We start from the raw sequence: 21,444 nt of genomic DNA on the forward strand, positions 1-21,444 counted from the left end.
TTGTTCATGTTTCACATCACTATGTGGATGGATGAGAGGGTTTCATTATTTTAGATGGATGAGAGGGTTTTGTTGGTTTAGAATGTGTTCTGGACATACCGGCAAACTGTTGCAATGTTCAGTTGTATTTTGTGCACTCTCAAAAGTGAGATAATTACAGTTGCATTCTCAAGATGAAATCAGCATGCACATGGCTAACATTGTTTTGGTTTATCCCAAGTGCATAGCTGCAGCAATATCCAAACAGTTCATGGTTCGAGTTACATCCAGATGGGCTATTAAGATGGAAGGCAAAAAAAACAAAAAAAAAACCACTTGAATTCAATCCAATAATATCTTACCGGTGATACTGATTGCTTACATAGCTTAAAATGCTTTATTTGGATAGTGATGAGTTATGAGCTATAGTTTCTCACATGAAATTGTTGGAACCAGTACCAGGCCCCCCATGATAGAAATGATACCCCAAAGAGGTCCCATCTCCACCAAGATTTACATCATGGCAGTTGGGGTTGGTTGTGTATATCTCAACCACTGGAGGGTTTTTACGGGTGTTGTTCTGATCCAAGATTTGAATCATGGAGATGTAACTTGATTTCCTAAAACCTTCACTTGGGAAATGACCATTCCCCATCTGAGTGGCTGTGTAAGATGGTCCCACAGAGTTATAAACTGCACCTCCTCATGCAATGGTGTTGGCACTGTGAGCTAAAGCTTCGAACAAGGAACCGGGCCAATATCCGACCTGAATCTCGTTCATCTGCAGCCACCAATTCCCACTCTTTGGGTCCTCTTACACATGTTAAATCATATAGAGGTTAGTTGCAATTGCTAAGTCTGGTAATGAATTAGAATGATTGGCATGTACATCATCACTACAAATAATTTAATGCTAGTAAAACTGGATTTATTGATTGTAAGCATCCATTGGCGCCAATGCTTATGGTGTTGGCTTCGGTGCATGATCTGCAGCAACACAAGGCGATGTCTGGAAACCATGGATTCCATGCCAAACAATGGAAAAGGTAAAGGAAAAGGGTTTTACTTTGCTGTGAAGATTGGTTTGTGTCTGGATCATAGTTTAAAAAATCAAACACTTGACTTGATATCCAGCTGGCTCGGGTTGACTTGAAGGCACTACTCAAATCGATATCCAGTTGGGTCAGGCTGATGTGAAGGGATGACTCAACTCAACTCAATATTTAATAATTAAAATAAGAATTTAATCACACTAATAATAGACTTTTAAAATAGCATGAATATAAAAATCTAAAGTTCTTAGAACAAGCTACTGCTTGGTCTGTTGGTAATATTGCTGAGTAGCTTGGTTAAGGCCATGAGTGCAAAATCACTCCAAAAATAGAAGTCTCTTGACTCAACCGAGTGACTCAGATTCCTTAGTGAGTTTCATAGGGACAGCTCAATTTTTCAAGTGGAATCGAGTTGACTCGGTTGAGTTTTGAGTCGAGTCACCGAGTTTTTGAATTATGGTTTGGATAGTAAAGAAAAGGGTGGATTGTACCCAACAATTATTACAATTTTTCATAATTTGAATTCTTGGCACGAGAAAGTGACTATTGTGAAAAAAATACAAAATTCCCACTTGCTATCCAAACAAGAGCTCAAAATTGGAATCCATATTTTATAGTTCACATAGAAATTATCATTGGATAGGTTGTTTTTTTTTTTTTTTTCTTGGATTCCTTGTTTGCAAACATGACCTAAAAGTGTCCAGATTTGGTTGCAGGCCTTTGTCCTTTTAATACACTTATTGCTCATTTTAGTTTTAGTGATTTCTTGTTTCATTTCTAGCATTGATCAGCCGATTGAGACCTGTTTGGTCAGGGGAAATTTTTGAACATGACCATCCATGATGCTCCTTGCAAACGGGTACTCTAGATGGATGATCACATCTCAAACCATTCACATGTACAGATGTCATGCCCTCTTTAGTTTTAGTTTTAGGGTTATTCTAATAGTAAGATGTATCCAATTATCATCATACACAGGACGATTGCCTTTTCATAAGATTTAAAATGCTAAAATGTTATTATTTGATAGTAATAGTTTGATGAAGATGGGCCTGTTTCACCTTGTACACCAGAAGTCGAATCCTGTACTGGGTCCCACCATAAGTAGATAATGGGGATAGTGCACCACTAAGTAAGATCTTCTTACTAGCTTGCACAAAACCAGGACAAAGAAGGTTGTAGCAGCCACCTCCATCATTCCGTGATAGAAAGTTATTAAACATCATAAAACAATATAATTTACAAAGCAAAACATTAATCATATAGGATTATATTACAACCTTATGCCTGTTTGGGAGTTTGGAAAAGGAGAGTGGCATTTTCTTGTCATCCAGATCTGCAATGTGGATGGATTATCTTACAACCTTAGTCCTGCTTGGGAAAACTTTTTTACAACTTTTTCTATGAAAATACGATCTTGGAAAAAAAAAAAAAAAATCAACTGAAATGTGAAGTCCCAATCACGGGAAAATGTCATTTTCTTGAAAATTATTTTTCACCCGAATACTTTTCAAGCTCCCAAACAGGTCTAAATGGTGCGTTTGGTTGCCCGAAATATCATGAATGGAATTTCAAGATATTGGTGATTAATCAGTCTAATTTAGTGCAAAATTTCATGAACTTTCATGATATTTGGTGCAACCAAATACCAACCTTAATTAGTGACGAATACCTATATTCATAAGGAAGAGAGGTGGTGATGTCCCTTTTATGGGGCAACAACATTCTAAAGCCTTTAATTGACATGTGGGATGGTCAATCATCGAACTGAACCGTTTATTTGTTCATACCAGTAGAGGCGACCCATGGTGCAAAAGGTATGCACAACAGATCATCCTAACAATCTAATCAACAGCATGAAAAATGGACAGTCAGGCTCAAGCAAAGAAACATAATGGATCCAATAATAATCTTGAAACATCTGTTCAATAGGCTCCACCTTTTTGCTTATGATTTCAAAGAAGCATTTCGATTTGATAATGCTAATTGATCTATGGCTGGTAAAAGGATAAATGTTTTGTAACAAAATGGCCCGCATTCAAAGGGTTAGGATCACCCTGCTCGGCATTATCTTTTTCACCAATAGCGAGATGCATTAGTAAAATGCTTCCACTCCCTTGATGAATAAACATTGATTAGCTAGAAAACTAGACAAAGGAGCGTGTCTGTTAAAGCCCATGCACACCTCTAGATTCACACCTGGGAGTCATCATAAAGATGGCCCGTGCCAAACATCAGGCTGGTCCACTCATCAGACAGGCTGCGTGTGCATGTGGAAAGTGGGCATATGCACAGTGGGGCCTAACTGATCCACTCCAGAGTGAGAGGTGAACTTGGGATGACCCAATCTCCTTTGATGTATTCAAAACAAAACATGCTTAGAAAATCAAGATCTTAATTATCATCAGTCGTCAGGTTTTGTAGCATTGAAGCTGTGATTTAGAACTTACCTGATAAGGAGAGACTGTTTCAAAGAGATTCTGCTGATTGGAATAGAAGTTTTCTTGGGGATATTTTCTACCAAAATCCACCAGAGAAGGGATTCTCAGCAAATCATGCTGTTGGACTCATGTGTATGGGGATCGTTCCACGTGGACAGCTCTCATTCATTTGCCATTCTTGTGGAATTGCAAGTGAGGATGCTTCATTATCACTGTCGATTGGACACCAACTGGGTCTCATCTGTTGAACAAACACTTAAACTATCGCTTAAGAGGTCATTTGGTTATATAAAAAGTTCTATTCAAATTGCCATGTCTGCAGTGGTACTATCCATGGTTTGTTAAACACTATTACTTAGACAAGGGCATCAAGTCTAGTAAAAGAAAAATAAAAATAAAAAAGCTATCCAAAATATAGCCATTATGGTGTAAATCTTGATTTTTTTTTCTTTACACACAATGTATGGCACATGTGCCAGATTAGTCATATGTGTTAATGTGCTATAAGCAAGTCCTCCCATTTTCAAGCACCTTACACATTCCAAACCCCACCTTCAAGGGCCCTACTCAAGTGTTATATAGATGCCAAGGCCCACATTGCATATGCCACATGTTCTACATTTGCCCTGCGTGTTCCAGCAATCCACAGATGCCAACATGCATCTTCAAGTAACTGACATGTGCTATATGTGTTAGTATTAATTTATAAACATGTTGTATGCATGTTCAAGGTATTTGACAAATAATAGCCCATATATCATAATCGTCTATCCATACAAGCCTATTTAGACATATCTTAGCTAGACGAACCATAATTCAAAAATGGAAAACTCGATATCTAGCTAGTCTGCTCGACTTGAAATTTAATTCTTAAGTTAAAGATGATTTAAAGTAATATTAAATATTTCAAAACTTATAAGTAATAATCAAACAGCTAAAACTACCACTCTTGGTAGATATCACTTGCTTCATCTCTCCCTCCTTTTCTTTCTTTTTTTACCAAACAACAACTGAATCAATGAGTGAGTTGATTTGAGTCACATCACGTAGCAAACCAACTCGATAAGTTTGGCCAAGTCAAAATCAAGTCCACTCTCTCTCTCTCTCTCTCTCTCTCTCTCTCTCTCTCTCAATTAGAAAGCAACTCAGAGAGTTACTTGGTTTGATTCATGCCGAGTCTACCTTGTCGGCAAGCCAACTCAACGAGCCTGGTCAACTCAAACTGAGTCTTGGTTCGAGTCCACTTTCAATTTTTATTTTTATTATTTATTATTTATTTTATTTTATTTTATTATTAGAAAACTATTCACACAGCAAGTAACTTGGTTTGAGTCATGGCAAGTTGACCTAGTCAGGGGGCCGACTGGACAAGTCTGTCTGATTCAAAACCAAGTCCTGCTGCTCAGCAAGTTTTCTAGTGATTCAGACAAGTTACCAGTCTAGTCACTAAGTGCCCGTTTGGAAACCACCAAATAAGTTACTTTTTCTACTTACAGCAGTAGATAGGTAACTTATTCCAAATAAGTATGGTTTATGATTAGTTATAAGTAAGTTTTTTACTTGAAAGTACTTAATCACTTCAGTTTTTTTTTTTTTGTTAAAGCTTTTCTACTTTTCTTAAGTTGCTGAAGAGAGGCATAAGAGAGACGAAAGAGAGGAGAAGCTGATAAGTATGTATTTTACCAAACATATATCTTCTTAATAAGTAGAAACTAAGATAAGTTACTTGTGGCATAAGTAACTTATCTTAAGCAACTCATGATCCAAACGCTCCTAAGGGCCTGTTAGGATACCAGCAAATAAGTTGCTATTTCCACTTACAGCAGAAAATAAGTAACTTATTTTAGATAAATAAGTTTGGTTTATGGTTAGTTATAAGTAAGTTTTTTACTTAAAAGTACTTAATCACTTCAATTACTTTTTTATAGCTTTTCTACTTTTCATATATTGCTGAAGAGAGGCATTGGGAGAGACGAAAGGGAGGAGAAGCTGATAAGTATATTGTTTACCAAACATTCTTATCAGCTTAGTAAGTAGAAACCAAGATAAGCTACTTTGTAGTATAAGTAGCTCATCTTAGGTAACTTACAATCCAAATGCCCCCTTACGTAAGTTACTTAGATAAGTTACTTGGTTAATTTCTACTTATTAAGCTGAAGTGATAAAGTAATTTTTGTTGGGAGTCGCGGAAGACCACAGAGCAGAATCAAGTATTTTTCACGACTGGCTACCAAATAGGTCTAATCGTTACACATTGATTCAAGAAAAGTAAAGATTCAGTGGAGTCTTGTCTTTGAATCAACTCAACTTGATTATTGAGTCACACTTGAGTTTCAGGTTTTTGAAGTGTGCACCAATTATTTCAACTGAAAACTAATGTTGGTTGTTGAGATCTTCCAATCTCAGATAGCATTCTCAATCATTGATCAAGGGTGCGTTGACAGGCCAAATGTACTTCTGAATACCCAAACCAGTGGGTCCCATTTGTTAGAATTGGAAGCTTGTGTATGATATGAAAAGATGAGGGATCACACATCATATAATTCCTCTTCTTGAGAAGGGCTGTTGACATCTGTTTCCAAAAATTGCTATTATAATGGTCTTTTGTCCTATGATTCAAGCTATATTGTGTTATTGGAAGTGATTTACACTTTAACGACACCCCTGAAAGGGTATCTTCTTTCTGTAAAGTCTAAATGCAGAATTGAAAGGATCAAACAGTGCATTGGAGATGAGGATCAAGATATCTAAACTGAAGTTCGTACCGGTTTGGGATGCCATCACTGTAAACCTAATGCCACAGTCTTCCGCACCTTACACCTTTTAGAGAAGTACCGGGATGGGATGAGGAGCTTCAAACCGTGTGTAGGATTGGGACCCAGCCTTGTTTTTATAATTGTTGAGGGTGAGGAGTTTGAAACCCATTGAAACTCCTTTACCTTAGACTCCACACAAATTTAGCATTCCTAGTCCAAACAAAACACTATGCGTGTAACACAGTTGAAGCGTATCACCCCTACACGATTTTACGTCAATCACAACCTTAGTGGGGTCCACCGGCCCCCAACACACACACACACACATCTTGTTACGGAAATCGGGTCCATGTGCTATATGGGATCCACCATTTAGATTCTTTGGCCAAAAGACGAGGTTTTTGTTGGGCATGGAAGCAACCTTATATATGAATTGAACAAGCAATAGAAAAAATAAAAATCCAAGCACACACACAGAGAACACACGAATTTTACGTGGAAAACCCTTGTGGAAAAACCATGACACAAAGCTATGATCAATCCACTATAATCGGAAGAAGGTTACAAGAGATGGAACAACTTATAGTAGAAACCTTAGCTATCCCTTTGAAACCCTTTGGCTCTGAAGCTCTCTTGTTTTTCTTATCCTAATCGAGACTGGAGTCATATTTATACACTCCCATATAAGCCCGTATAAGATTAGGAATAAAACCCGCACTTATGCAGTCCGTCGGTTGAACTGAGTTGAACGGACTCGCACACATTTGGTCAAACTGAAAACGTGCAAAAGTAGACAATGTGCAACCAAAAAATCCATCTGTAATTCAGTTGGACTGAACAAGACACTGGTCAAACCAAGATAGGTCTTTTCTACACTAAGATTAAAGGCACTCGATCAACAGTTTTTTGAGACTTTATGTGTCAGGTAGGCCACACTTAATACAATGGATAGTCTTTCTACCCAAATGATCTATTTGGTGGGTCATGCATAAGACATGGCTTACATGTACAACACGTGCCAATTTACTGCCTATGGCTGCATGTAGAGTTGCATGTGGGGATGACAAACATTCTTTTCTAGTGGCATGCACCATAATTCTTTAGCACACTCCAGAGCTAGAAGTTTGTTATAAGAATATGTTGGAACTTTAGACGCACAATAATGACGTTTTGTTAATGAAAAAATACCATGTGTGCTTGACAACGTGAAACTCACAATCAAAATGACAGATATTTATTTCATGCAATGGAAATTTTATTTTATTTTATGAGTCTTATGTTTGCCGCGCACACAAAATGCTTTTTCATTGATAGTACATCATTACTATACATGATGCATATAATGCCTCCGAGGTCGTATTTCAATGAAGAATTGATATAATACATGTTGAGACTTAGCCTTTGGATGTAGGGTCATATTTCACTGATCCAAATCATTTATGAGATGAGCCTCAACTTAGACATAAGAAAAACAAAAGATTAAACCGATTTGTTACCGATGAGTGGTTTAGCTGTTCCGAGGGACTATCCAAATATCGGCAGTCCCTAGTGGGAACTGTCTTTGCTTGTAGTATAGCCGCTGTGTCTTTCATACAGGATTCTAACGATAGATGTTTGGTTGTTGAAGGTGAGCCTTTGTCCTTTTTTTGAGAGTATCTGAACTGTCAACCTGATGGACTTTCGCTTGTTGAGTACAAAACTGTTGCCCTCCTTTTGGAGGATCTGAATGGTACTCTTTTGGTCATTGCACATTGCACAGGGTTTTAAGTATGGTCTGAAAACCAGTAATCATAGATGTATCAGTTTGGCTCATGAAACACAGGCCATGTCTGCTATATCCATCAAAAAACCTCCTCATACAAATCGATAATACCAGGCGTCAGTGGTGAACTACTCCTTACCCTATGTTGGTTTTCAATCCTTGTTGTTGAGTGTATACGGCTAGACTATCTGCTGCCGTTTTATGTACTTTGGGGCCAGTATAACTTCCATCACACAAACAAATCCAGCCATAAAAACAACCCACTATATATGAAAAAGGCATTTGAATTAATGATATTGATAATGGCATTTTGGTGTTTTGAAGGGTGTAGCTGCTTGGCAACCTGTGGTGAAGATTTTCCTGCAAAAAACCCATTTACGATCCCAAAATTTACACACTCAATGTCTATTGCAGGTAGGCCCTGTTATTGGGTGCCTGCCTAAAGCCAATGCCTTCTTTCCCTGTAGTTTCTCTGCGTGTTGTAAGTACCCTTTTTGCTCTGTTTGGCTCCGCGTAATTACTTGTAATTTAATATAAATAAGTAAAATGATTTACTTTGGCATTTCTTCAAGATTTAATAGGTAAAGGATTATTGGATTTGCATGAAGTCCTTGACATGTTTACGTGGCAAAACTCTATGGCCCACCATGATGTAAGTGTTTAATCCATGCCAGTCATTTATTCTGACAGATCATTTTAGGACATGAGCTCAAAAATAAAGTAGATCCAAAGCTAAGTGGACCACACCATAGGAAGTATTGGGGCCCACAAAATTTTTACTTTTAGTTGGTTGAGTTTCGCTCGAAACTCCACTTATAGTTCAAGCAATTGGCCCTCTTCATTCTTGTGCTTTTACCCTGTTTTACCTTGTAATTGTGGTCTATCTAAAATGTCCCATTGATCCTTTTGTTTTTTTTTTTTTAATCCTAACAGTTTTAAGGACATTTTTGTAATATATCATTCATGTTGGGGTATGCATATCGAACAGCTCATATCTTGCACAAAAGTGGCAACTTTGCTCGGGGTCTATATGATCGTAACAAGCAAGGTTCGGGTGTGATTGTTTTTGGCTCGTACAAGCCAGGGCTGGGCTCAGGCCTGTTTGTGTTGAGAGCATTTTGTGACTGGACTTGGGCAGACCTTGTACTGGCTGGGCCTGGCCCATTGATGAACCTTCGTCTAATCTAAGGACGTGGATTGCATACTGAGTAAACACTGTGGAACCCATTGTGATGCATCTGTCTTATACACATGGTCTACCTGTTTTACTAACTTATTTTAGGGCACGACACTGAAGCATATCCAAAGCTCAAGTAGACCACACCACACAGTGGGGACAATGACGTCCACCATTGAAACCTTCCTAGGGCCCACACAGAGTGATGTTGATTTGTCATTCAACTTGTTTATAAGGTCACACCTACATGAATGAATGTAGTTTTGCTGTGGTGTGGTCCACTCAAAATGATCTTGAAAAACAGATGGATGGCTTGATGAGACACAGAGATCATGATGGGCTTCTAGTCAATAGGCAATGCGCAATGTGTTCCCTTACTTAGGAGTGGATTAGGTGCAACTCTTATGTGGGGACCACATTGACGTATGTATACAATATCCATGCCATTCATCCTCTTTGCCTGATCACTTTAGTAGGAACCCAAAAATGAAGCAGATCCAATTTTCAACTGGACCACACCATAGGAAACAGTGGAAATTGACCATTAATGGGCCACACATGTTTTTGATCAGGATGATATTTGTTCTATGCCTTCATCAAGCTTTAGATGACCTGTCGGTTTATGTGGCCTTATCAACAGGTTGGCAAAAAAACATCACCGAAACAATAAGTGGTGCCTGGGAGGTTTATAATAGTAGTGTTCAATCACCACGGTTTCATAGAGGATGGTCACCTGGGATTTAGATCTTCTACATTTTTTTTGGATATGCAATAAAATCATTTGGAAAAACTGATGGACGGCTTGGATATAGAATACATATATCAAGTTGGGCTATGGTAAGGGCTGTATTGTCTTGGTGAAGCCGGGGTGCATCTTCTTGTCGTGCAGCCCACTTGAGTTTTAGATCTGCCTCATTTTTTATTCCGTTTACTAACATGACAGGGAGAAACAGATGAACGGAGTGGATTTCTCACAAACATCACGGTGGGCCCACCTAGATAACGTCGCAAGAAGTTGGTGCGAAAGGCTTTCCCACAGCAATCCGCGTCCTAGATTCTAAGTAGAAGCCAGGAACTAAAGTCACGAGAAAATTCATACTATGAGGGCACTTACGGAGGTGCGCTTGCCAACTCAGGTTCTAAGGTGAGAGATCCAAGCCGCTTATCAGGTGGAATCCATCAGGCAGATTACCTTTCTGAAGACGACGCTGGACCCCTCATCTAAGTGGACCAGAAGCGTACATAAGAAATGGATTGCTAAAAAGATTAACTAAATATCAGATCACAGAACCAGCACGCCACATTCAATCTACACGTTAAACTCCACTTGAAGAGCAGCTCGGATTTCGCAGTAAGCACGTGCGATGGCGTGATCGCTGTCACGCGTGCCTGGCTGATTAATCTCCCCTGCGTATAATAGCAGAAACGTCATCCCGTCAGTCGAACCGGAGCCGCCTGTGCCTACTTTTCTCTTTCCTCTCCTTCACGAGAAACAGACACAGAGAGAGGACTTCCAAAGGCTCGTCTTCCAACCATCTTCGTCTCTAACTAGTGAAGGTAGGCATAAAACCCTAAATATTTTCCATGGAGGTGCGCAATACGCCACCTCTTGCATGCAATCCTTCCTCCATTCTCTGGTTGGGGTTTCTCTCGCCGTCTTTATAAATCTTAGATAGGAACATTTATACACTGAATTCCAGTTCTCATCTCTTCTCCTCCGATCTTCTAATATACATTTTTATAATGTTAATCAGGATTCGTGTCATCTGCGCTAATTCATTATAGCCATCGGATTTGTTTTCAGGTAACTGATTTGTTAGATGATTCCATCCATGCCCAATTCCAATATCATACGGTGGTGTTATTCTAAATTTTTTAAATTTTTTTTTTTTTTTGAACCTGATGAGTGTGTTTCAAATGATATGCTTCCAAGCACGATTTTCAAACATGAAATCCGATTTCAGCTTACCACTCCATTTGATTTATTGTTGCTTCCTCTTCTTGAAGTTGGAATTTTGCAGAAATTTTAGTATGACGAGTGTGTAACATTTCATTAGCAGTATTTATTCGTGCTAGGGAGAGAGACTGTATTGTATTTTCATGGAAATTGTCATGTGGAACTGTTCTTGTTATTTTGAGAGATGGCGAAGAGTAGAAAATGAAGTCAGAGTAGGCTTATTATCTCTTTGGAGATGAGTGTAACGGACCAGAGAACGTGTGGGCTTGTTGAGTCGCAGACTACTAGAAGACCATAGAGCCAAGCATGACCAGGTCTCTATCTTTAGCACAGGGGCATCGATTTAATCGTTTGTGGCACTGCACTCAAGTTGGGCACTTAGTTAACACTATGGTCAATGATCCAAACCATTCATTGGGTAGGTCCCACTGCTCCTGCTGATTGGACAACTTGGTCAGTGACCTAGTGATGTGCAGTATGAAGAATCACTGGCAATAGTGAGCATCGAATGGAAAATGCTCAATTGGGTGTGGTTAGGATCATTCAATCTGTATGGTTTGTGGAGGGTCCATCGGCAACTGGGGCCCACCCCATGAGCACGGGAGCCAGGATTTCAAGTCGCGTGCTGCGCTGTCCTCATGTTAAGTTTCCTGAAAGGAGTGTTAGGTTTATAAGCAGCTTCAATATGCATATACCAAATTTTAACTTGAAAAATCAGCTAAAGGTTAGTAGCTTGGTATTACAACCTGTTCAAGACAATATATTCCACATATAATCAAATTTATTTGGAGATTTTTCTTGCTCACATTTTTCACTGTTTGTCCCTACCTTTCCATTGAATTTTATGAATCCATGTCTAGGTTTGGTCTTGACAGAAACCACTTTTCTCAATTCTGTTTGTCCTCTTTATTGCAAGACATCTACAGCCTCCAAACTTGATTTTTACCTTGATTCCAATGATGTATGTGACAGGAAGCCTTTTTTCTTTCTTGCTAACAGATATAACAAAGAAAGATGGGTATCATAGAGAAGATTAAAGAAATTGAAGCTGAAATGGCACGGACACAGAAAAATAAAGCTACAGGTTATTCTTTGCATTCTCCTTGGTGTTGCTTATGGCTGTTTTGGTGGAACCTAGATGTCTTGGTGGACCCATGCTTCCACCATCCAAAATGTGAATCTAATGAAAATGGGTCCAAACCATTTTTGTTCTGGCCATTTTTATTTTGGAGAGGAGTGTTTTCCTTATCCCACCATGTGCTTTTTTGAGGATGCTCCAAATCGTTCCACATCTCAAGAATGCACGTGGGTTGTGCCTCATTCTACATGATCTTCATTTTGGAGTACATTAATACATGATACATCCAAACAGGCCATTAGTCTTTGTTCCAAGTATACAATCAATTGTAGGTGGAAATCTTAATTCTCTTGCAAAATAGCTAAGAAATGCATGCTTGCATGATGCATATTTATCCTAAGGCTTCTCTTTTCTTCACTTCTAGTGCATGATGGTGCATCTTGTAATACTTTTATTCCCCCCAAATACTTGCCTTATCTTTGAACTTGCAAATCATCAACGAGATTGAAGCTTTGGCTTCAACTCTAAATGTAACTTCTTGCCATGTTCCTAGAGAGGAAATGAAGGTTCCAACACCTGCAAAGGGACGAGTTTCTAAAGGCTCTTTTTGTAGAATTCTAGTTGCCTCTATTTTAATTCCTTTCTCTTTTTTTTTTACCCCTTCCATTAGTAACATTTTTTCGTTGAAATTTTTTCTATTCTCTCTATCAAAAAAATTCTCAAAGCTATGGCAATCATTAAATTGCTTTCAAGAGCAAAAATATGAGGAAAAACAATCCTTGAAGGAATTTACCCACCCGGGGTTTGGATGAATGGCTAGTGTCGTGGGTTTGCTCCCCATAGACGCGGGTTCGATTCTCCTCCCTGCACTTTACCCGATGCACGTGGTTTGTGGGTGATTATGTGCATCCACATGGATTAGTCTCACCTCAAAAGGGGGCAGGGACACCCCATCATCATAAAAAAAAATCCTTGAAGGAATTTAGATAGAGAACCCTAATGCACACGATACAGTTCCTTTCACAATATTTGGGGATAATATTAGATTTCAAATTTTGCTGAAGTCAAGGAGGGGATTATCTTTTATCTGATGATTCAGTGTAAAATCAGCTCATGGTCATTTATTTGATGCTTGGCCTACATAAATGTCTAAATTTTGTATACATAGTTACACTCACACTTGTAGTAGGACCAATGTGCAAATAAAGTCTCCCTCTCTCTCTACGCATTTAATTACATGTGATTTTATATAGCATATCATCATCTAAGCCTTATTCCAACAATTGTTTGGAGTATCTCCGATATTATCGAAATATCCTCGATATTATCTCTATCTCTAGCTTAGCAACGTTGATAATGTTGGTAGCTAGAGATAGAGATAATATCGATGAGCATGATCCTTCTCAATCTCTCCACACATGAATTATTGTTTGTGACAAAATGTATTTGCTAGGTTTAGTTGTATTTGTTTGATTGGGAATGGTGTTTTGACCTTTTTGTTAGCCATTGGGCGTTAGGTGTCTCATATAGCCATGGTTAGCATCATAGGTTGACTGTGAGAGGCAATGGCATCATATAAACGATTAGCCAACAAAGTGTGAGAATGGATAATTTGCAGTTAAAGGGTTTCGGAGCTTCTTGATTGTAATGAGGAGTCATTGCTGTCCTTGAGAGGTTGTTGAGTATTCCAAACTCGGTCTATTCGCAAATGTGGATGTTTCCACATTGTGCGCCCAAAGAAAGTTAGGCTGAGTGGGTTTCATTAATGAACCGGAGTAGGAGTGATGCAGGACACATGATTTAATGCTAACATGCAATGTGGAGATTATGAAAGAGTCCATAAAGTAATTCAATTAACAAAAGATGCTAACCCACCAAGTAATCAAGAGTAAACAATAGGAAATAAAATCAGATTTAACTTAAATCACATGCCTGCATAGTAAGAAATCACATAAATCAATTAAAATTAGGCTCGATGGAAGGATAAAACTTTCAATTTAGCATAAGCACGTTTCACATGCAAGGGATAAGATTTGCAGGTTTTATGATTAGGGTTAGGAAGGGGAAAATCTGAAATTTGGAAAAATAGGGTTCATGGGAATTGAGAATTTTGGAATTAGGGTTTTTAGAAATTGGGGATCTAGGGTTTAGGGCAGGGTTATGGAGGAGGAATTAAGGGGTTTTGATGGGGGAAGCAAGGAGAAATCAAAGGATTGAGCAGTTGTCCATACGATCAGCTTAGGGGCTCGCACATGTGGGTCGTTAGCTTGGGTTTTTGGGTCCTTAATGGTTAATTTCGGTTGGGGTTGAAGTTGGATGATGAAAAGCAGAGGAAAAGGATGATTTGAATGGTTTTGGCTAGGAATGGAAGAAGAGAGATAAAGTTTTTAGAAAAATACCTCTTTTGGATAGAAAGGAAGAGAGAAGGAAGATGATAGATAGAAGCCTCGCACCTCCGTTGAATGGGGAATGGAATCACACCACACCTAAACTCCAAATTACATGAAGTATTCTTCAAATCACATGAAGAAGAGAAAACACAATTTTTTCCCCCCTCAAAATAATGGCATTAAGGCTTCATACACCCATCTTTCTTTAACTCCTTAATCTAAAAAAATATATAAGGTATACCAAAAATAATGAAGCATGTAAACAATCTAAACAACTAAACTATTTTGTGGCCTATGGGGATCCACGATCAAGATGTCCGATGATGATGATCCAACGGTCCGATCATCGTGTTCACCCAATTCAATGGTTCGATGTGTCCATCAAGCTCCTATATGTAGCCCACGTGCATCTTCCTAATGTAAGGTCTTCAAAGATGCATGAACATGCACGTGGGGTCTTCAACGTGGCTAAGAATGTGAATCGGGCCAAGTGGGTTCCATGTAATGACCGTCTAACCACAAGGAGATTGGCTTATCCCTCCTCTGGTATGGTGATCAGATGTTCTCATCAATTCCCCTCGACTGAGGAGATTTTACCTCTGGCGAAATAAAGATGCAGTGATGCTCGAGGAGATCCGGGTCTCGTCGCTGAAGCTCTATCTCTGTGATCCATGTACTGTCTAACTTTGGTCTGCCCTTCCACTTGACAAGGTACTCCTAGTAATCTCCATGTCGTGTGGAAACTGCTTCTTCGTCTTAGGTATCATCCATCTCTCATTTCTTCTCGTAGGTATGGATGGTATGGGTGGTAAAGGTTGAGAAGAAGGGTCAGGTAATGGCCATGGGTAATGGGACACGTCAGGGGCATAATCATTAAAGTTCATGTGATGGTTAGGGGAAGGTCTATGAAACGGTATAAGATATTCCACATTAAATGGGGAACTGATACCCATGCTAGGTGGAAGATCTATCAAGTAAGCATTTGAACTCGGTCTTTTCAAGATTTTATATGGTCCAACGCTACGGGCTTGTAATTTTTAGGAAACCTTTTTGGTCGTATTCTAATAACGACTTCATCACCCACAACAAACTCTTTAAACCTATGGTGTGAGTCAGCAACCTTTTCGTATGTTTCATTACTTATATTCATTCTTTTTCTAATCTCCACATGCAAGTCATGCATATGTCGTGTAGACGCATGTGCATACTCTGAAGGCCTGTGGAACACTGACATGGGTATGCAATCTATAGGGGTCCTAGGCTCATCTACTTGTCTTTCCAAATTCACTTCCTCCCCGGGACTTATTTGATCTTGATGAAGGTTTGGTAGAGTCAATGCGCGAATGTCCTGCACAGGTGTAAACTCATCCGGTATGTCTTCTGAAATAACAACACTGGACTTCTCCAATACCGGACTCACCTCAAATGGTAACTCTACACTACCCTCGGCTGTAACCTCAGGTAGCATCTCCATAATAACCTTAGGTGTGACCTCACTTGCCATGTGGGCATACAACGTTAACTCAGTTTTAGTCTCTCTTTTAGACTCTTTGGCATTAACTATAGGAAGAGACTCAAGCTGGAGTTTCGTCACATCTTTAGGATCGCGTTTCTTGACTTCTTCCTTTTTCGGAGTGCTTTTGGGCGGGAGAGGCTTCAAGACAATCCTTTTGCCTTCGTATAGAAACGAACACGTATTCGAGCGATCGAGTAGTGTTGCGTCCATGTTATACAAGTAAGGCCTGCCATGTGGCCTATATCCATAGGCAAAATATCACACAACAACGTGTCCACATAAGAACCAAACTAGATGGGGATGGGACAACACTGAGAAATCAGAATCGAAGACGCATCAACCCATGAGACTCGATAGGACTGAGGGTGAGGAACGACAAGCATACCTAAGCAGCCTACGGTGCTAGCACAGACCACATTGATGCCACTGTCATTATCAATGATCACCTTGCAGTTTTTGCTACCACATTAGGTGTAAGTGTGGAAAATTGAATTCTTGCGTCAATCATCAGTTTCTACAATTTCGCTTATGGCGTGGCTAATAATTGCAAGTGGCACAGTCTCAATTCCTTCAATTTGATCTCCAACTTGTGATTGGACATCTTTCCCAGTGGCGGGGTTCGCCCGAAGGAATGCTTCAAGATAATTGACGCGCGCATTGGTCACGGTCAATTGAGTTGCAGTGGTCCTATTGTGCGCTTCAATGGCCGTTAGACGGTTGTTGATAGTGTTAAGGGCATCCGCAATTTATTCTGTATTTATACTAGGATGTAGGCCAAAACTATATCCAGAACGAGTGGGCATACAAAAGTAACTCTTACACCTAGATCCTAGGGTAATGTTGTGACAAAGACAAAACCAACCTAGAGATCAAATTGGACACACTAGAGACACTAATATGAAAATTCAGCACGCTGAAATACTATCTTGAAAATTCAGCAGAATGACAATTTGAGAGTACCAAGCTGAAAATTCAGCAAGAGTGTAATATGAAAATTATGAACTGAAAATTCAGCAAGTTGATAACCTGAGATTACTAGCTGAAAATTTTGCAATTGTATAAGTGGAAAATGCTAGCTGAAAAATCAGCAATGGAACACTCTAAAATAGAAACAAAAATCTGCTATACGATCCTAGATTTTATATCCAATGTAGGCTCTAATAACCCTAGATGTAAGTTATACCCTAGATGTGACTCTAACCTAAGCTCAACTCAAAAATCCTACGCTCAACCTATGTGGATCTGATACCAAATTTGATACAGGACACATGATTTAATTAATAAAAGATGCTAACCCACCAAGTAATTAAGATTAAACAATAGGAAATAAAATATGATTTAACTAAAATCACATGCCCGCATGGTAATAAATCACATAAATCAATTAAAACTAGGCCCGATGGAAGGATAGAACTTCCAATTTAGTATAGGCACGTTCCACACTCAAGGGACAAATTTGTAGGTTTTATGATTAGGGTTACGAATGAGAAAATCTGAAATTTAGAAAATTAGGGTTCATTTGAATTGAGAATTTTGGAATTAGAGTTTTTAGAAATTGGGGAAAATAGGAAATTGGGGATCTAAGGTTTAGGGCAGGGTTATGTATGAGGAATCAATGAGTTTTGATGGGGGAATCAAGGGGAAATCAAAGGATTGATCGGTTGTCTATACGGTCAGCCTAGGGGCTCGCACGTGTGGGTCGTTGGCTAGGGTTTTTGGGTCCTCAATGGTCAATTTTGGTTGGGGTTGAAGTTGGATGATGAAAAGTTGAAGAAAATGATGATTTGGATGGTTTTGGATAGGAAAGGAAGAAGATAATTGAAGTTTTTGGGAAAATACCTCTTTTGGATAGAAAGGAAGAGAGAAGGAAGATAGACTGTAGACGGAAGCCTCGCACCTCCGTTGAATGGGGAATGGAATTACACCATACCCAAGATCCAAATAACATGGAATATTATTCAAATCACATGAAGAAGAGAAAACAGAAAACTTTTTTTTTTTTCAAAATAATGGCATTAGGGCTTCACACACCCATCTTTCTCTTTTATAGTATCAGAAAAGACCTTTTACAAAAAGACGCTTTCAGATAAGATTCTCAACATAAAGATGCTTACTAAATTAAAAGTTGTTCCTAACTCCATAATCTCAACACAAATATAAGGTATACCAAAAATAATGAAGCATGTAAACAATCTAAACCACTAAACTATTTTGTGGCCCATGGGGGTCTACGATCAAGATGTCCGATGATGATGATCCAATGGTCCGATCATCATGTTCACCCAATCCAACGGTCCGATGTGTCCATCAAGCTCTTATATGTGGCCAACGTGCATCTTCCCAATGTAGGGTTTTTAAAGATGCATGAACATGCGTGTGGGGTCTTTAACGTGGCTAGGAATGTGAATTGGGCCAAGTAGGCCCCATGTAATGGCCGTCTAACCATAAGGAGACTGGCTTAGCCCTCCTCCTCTGGTATGGTGCTTGGATGTTCTCATCAAGGAGTCCTGTGGCGTGGCCTAAGACATGTTTTGGTCTTTGGTTCTTCATCTTCAAAGTGCTTGGAATGAAGAGGGTTGTGATGGCCTTGGTGTACACAAGTGGTTGTCTCGATAATGGTCTTGGGGCTCCCATCTCAAGGGTGAAGAGGAGATGACTCTCTAGCTCTCACCATATGCTGAGGTCCTCTACCCCCAGCGCTAACCGTTTAGGGAGGGTATGCGCCTGATTTGGGGCATGGTTGTATGAGAGGCTCTTCGTGGGCTGTTTGTGCCCGCAACCATCTTGTGGGCTGTTTGCACCCGTAGCTGTCTTGTGTGCTAAAGAAGAACTCTACGCTTATGTGCAAATATTGTTGGTGGGGCTACACCTACGCATAGAGCTCAATTTGATAGTGTGTGGTGCTTGGCATCAAGACTTGCATTGTGATGGCCCAGTGCGTGGCGTAAAGCCTCTCCCTTGATTGGAGTCCCTAGCTCAGGGCGCAGGGCCATCCCAATGAAGGGGGCAAGAGGTTTAGGCAAGTGAAGCTCACAAGTGAGTGTCTGTGCCTAAAGTTTCTGAAGTTCGAGTTCTTCTCGGTCCTTCTCTTCATCGTCCTATGTTCTTCTCTCCTCCTTTTTCGTACCCCTTTTCTAATGAGTGTTGGGGATATTTGTAGGGTTGTGGGCCTGATCTTCACAACACCTGGAGGCATGGGTCTCTGCGCTTGCCTTGGTAGTTGGTTGCGCTTATCTTTTCTTTGATTTCCTGCTTCTTCATTTCGATGTGATGATGTCATCATTCGGCGCAAAGCTACTAGAGCTGAGTTGGTGCGGCACAATAGTGCCATCAGATGTATGGGGGCCTGCTTTGGCTAATTCCCAAAATTCATGTGTCAACAATTACCAGCCCAAGATATTGAAAATGGTCATTTTGGGATACTTCTTGGTCAATAGTCTTAACTAGTTCCTTGTTTCCACTCCTATTATTACTAAAATTGCATTCCACATACCATGTTTTAGTTCAACTAGTTTTAAAACCTGTAGATAATGCATCCCTTCTTTTTTCTAACTTTGTGGTTACTCCCTCTCTTGTTTTGTCAATAAAATTTATTTCACTTGCAAACGACATACACCACGGGACCGCTTTCTAAAAATGCCTTATTAACTTGTCAAACCAATGCAAAAGAATACATGCTTTATGGTGGTCCTCACGTTTGTTAGCTCTTCTGCATACATATCCTTAATCATGTCAAATATCCTCTTGAGACTCCTCTCTTAGTCTCTTTCCCCAACGCCCACCAAATTATCTTTCAAAAGATCCTATCATATGCTTTCTCCAAGTCAATAAAGACAATGTGGAGACTATTCTTACGTTCCCCATACCCGCACAGGGTTTGGGCGAATGGCTAGCATCGTGAATTTGCTCCCCACAGACACGAGTTTGATTCCCCTCCCCAGGATTACCCGATGCATGTGGTTTGCGGGTGATTGCATGCATCCGCAGGGACTACTCTTGCCTTAAAATGGGGCAGGGACACCCTGACATCATTAAAAAAAAAAAAACAAAAAACTTATGTTCCCCATATTTCTCCATCAATTGTTTAAGTAGGAAAATAATCTCAATGGTTAACCTTCCTGACATGAATCCGACCTGATTTACTTATAGATTTGTCTCACGCCTTCATCTTTTTGCTTAAACACTCCCAAAATTTCTTGATTCGATTCACAAGTTTAATCCCACAATAGTTAATGCAACTCTGTATGCCTATTGAGGGTCAAATATTGCATATTAGACCCCAGTTATTGCTTGGATTTACGAACATGATACCGTTTAATGGCCCGCTTTAATCATGTTTGTGATGCAGAGTGTATTTACGAGCATGGACTGAAAAGGGAGCTTAAAGCATGGATTTAACGCTCTGATGACACTAAAGGCAAGGGACGAACTCCAGGGGACCAAGATCGACGGAATTACACGCCAGGGATCCGCGAAAATTGAGAAACTGAAACTCAAGCGGCCAGAAAGTCAGCCAGAATGCAAGATCACTGGGTTTCCATCATCTGTTCGGCTCAAAACTTTATATATGGCTCGAGGACCAAAAACTAACCGTACACGTCAAATTTCAGCTATTGGATCCCTCTGGAAGTGGCCCAACGGACAGATCAGCCCATAAATTAGTGATTTGGGGCCCGCCTGGTATCTGAAAATGCTTCAATTTTGTTCTCAACGCCTTAAATGGAGTGACCCAGCAAATGGATGGAGCAGATGTCTCACGAACATCACAGTGGACCCTACATGAACAGTGCGTGTACATAGTGTACACGCACCGGCCGTGCACCGGATGGTCAGCCCAGTCAAAGACAGGCTGACCCGTCTTCTTCTTCCGCAGCAACAGCGGATGGACACTGTCTGTCCGTTTTTCATCAGTGGGCCCCACTCGCTTTCCAGATGATAAATTTGGACCATCCATCAGATTCCCATGGTCCATGTTACCATGGCTTAGGTGACAGATTTCAAGAAGGAAGTGAGGAACGATTTCCAATCGTCCAAACAAAGGTTAGACGGTCGTATGATCAATCACGTGGGCCACACTGAATACAAACAGAAACTAGTCATCCCCTACTGATTTGTCGTCATGATTTCAATGGACGGTGTGGATTTCCTAACTGAATTTAATCATGGGCCCCGCCAGCAGCACAGCGGAAGAAGTCCGTTTTCTCTCTGTTTGCGCAAGAACAGAGCCTGCGGACGGAATTTGTGGGCCACAATGGTCCATGATCCAGATAATCGGGATCGTCCATTAGGGGTAAAAGGGCCCTATAAACATGGCCTAGGTGTAGGAATCGCGGAAT

At 39.9% G+C, this 21,444-nt stretch overlaps 1 protein-coding gene and 1 long non-coding RNA gene across 3 annotated transcripts in view; one reads left to right on the plus strand and one right to left on the minus strand.

Moving 5' to 3' along the window:
- Nucleotides 1-117: 117 nt before the first annotated feature.
- LOC131219945 (uncharacterized) lies at nt 118-6,401 on the minus strand. Its single transcript, XR_009158522.1, has 3 exons — nt 6,238-6,401; nt 3,482-3,713; nt 118-790 (listed from the first exon to the last, which is right to left on the minus strand). It is a non-coding gene; the product is annotated as an uncharacterized LOC131219945 (long non-coding RNA).
- Nucleotides 6,402-10,578: 4,177 nt separating this feature from the next.
- Nucleotides 10,579-21,444, plus strand: part of LOC131218078 (developmentally-regulated G-protein 2) — a 30,655-nt gene continuing 19,789 nt past the window's right edge. Inside the window, exons 1-3 of one of the 2 annotated variants that reach the window (XM_058212763.1) lie at nt 10,579-10,724; nt 10,922-10,971; nt 12,124-12,208. In XM_058212763.1, the coding sequence (XP_058068746.1) occupies nt 12,139-12,208 (70 nt within the window). In that variant the 5' untranslated portion in view covers nt 10,579-10,724; nt 10,922-10,971; nt 12,124-12,138. The remainder of the gene's footprint in view (nt 10,725-10,921; nt 10,972-12,123; nt 12,209-21,444) is intronic. The other variant, XM_058212769.1, reaches the window with a different exon arrangement.

Source organism: Magnolia sinica, chromosome 1 (genome assembly GCF_029962835.1).
Source record: "Magnolia sinica isolate HGM2019 chromosome 1, MsV1, whole genome shotgun sequence".
NCBI lineage: Eukaryota > Viridiplantae > Streptophyta > Magnoliopsida > Magnoliales > Magnoliaceae > Magnolia > Magnolia sinica.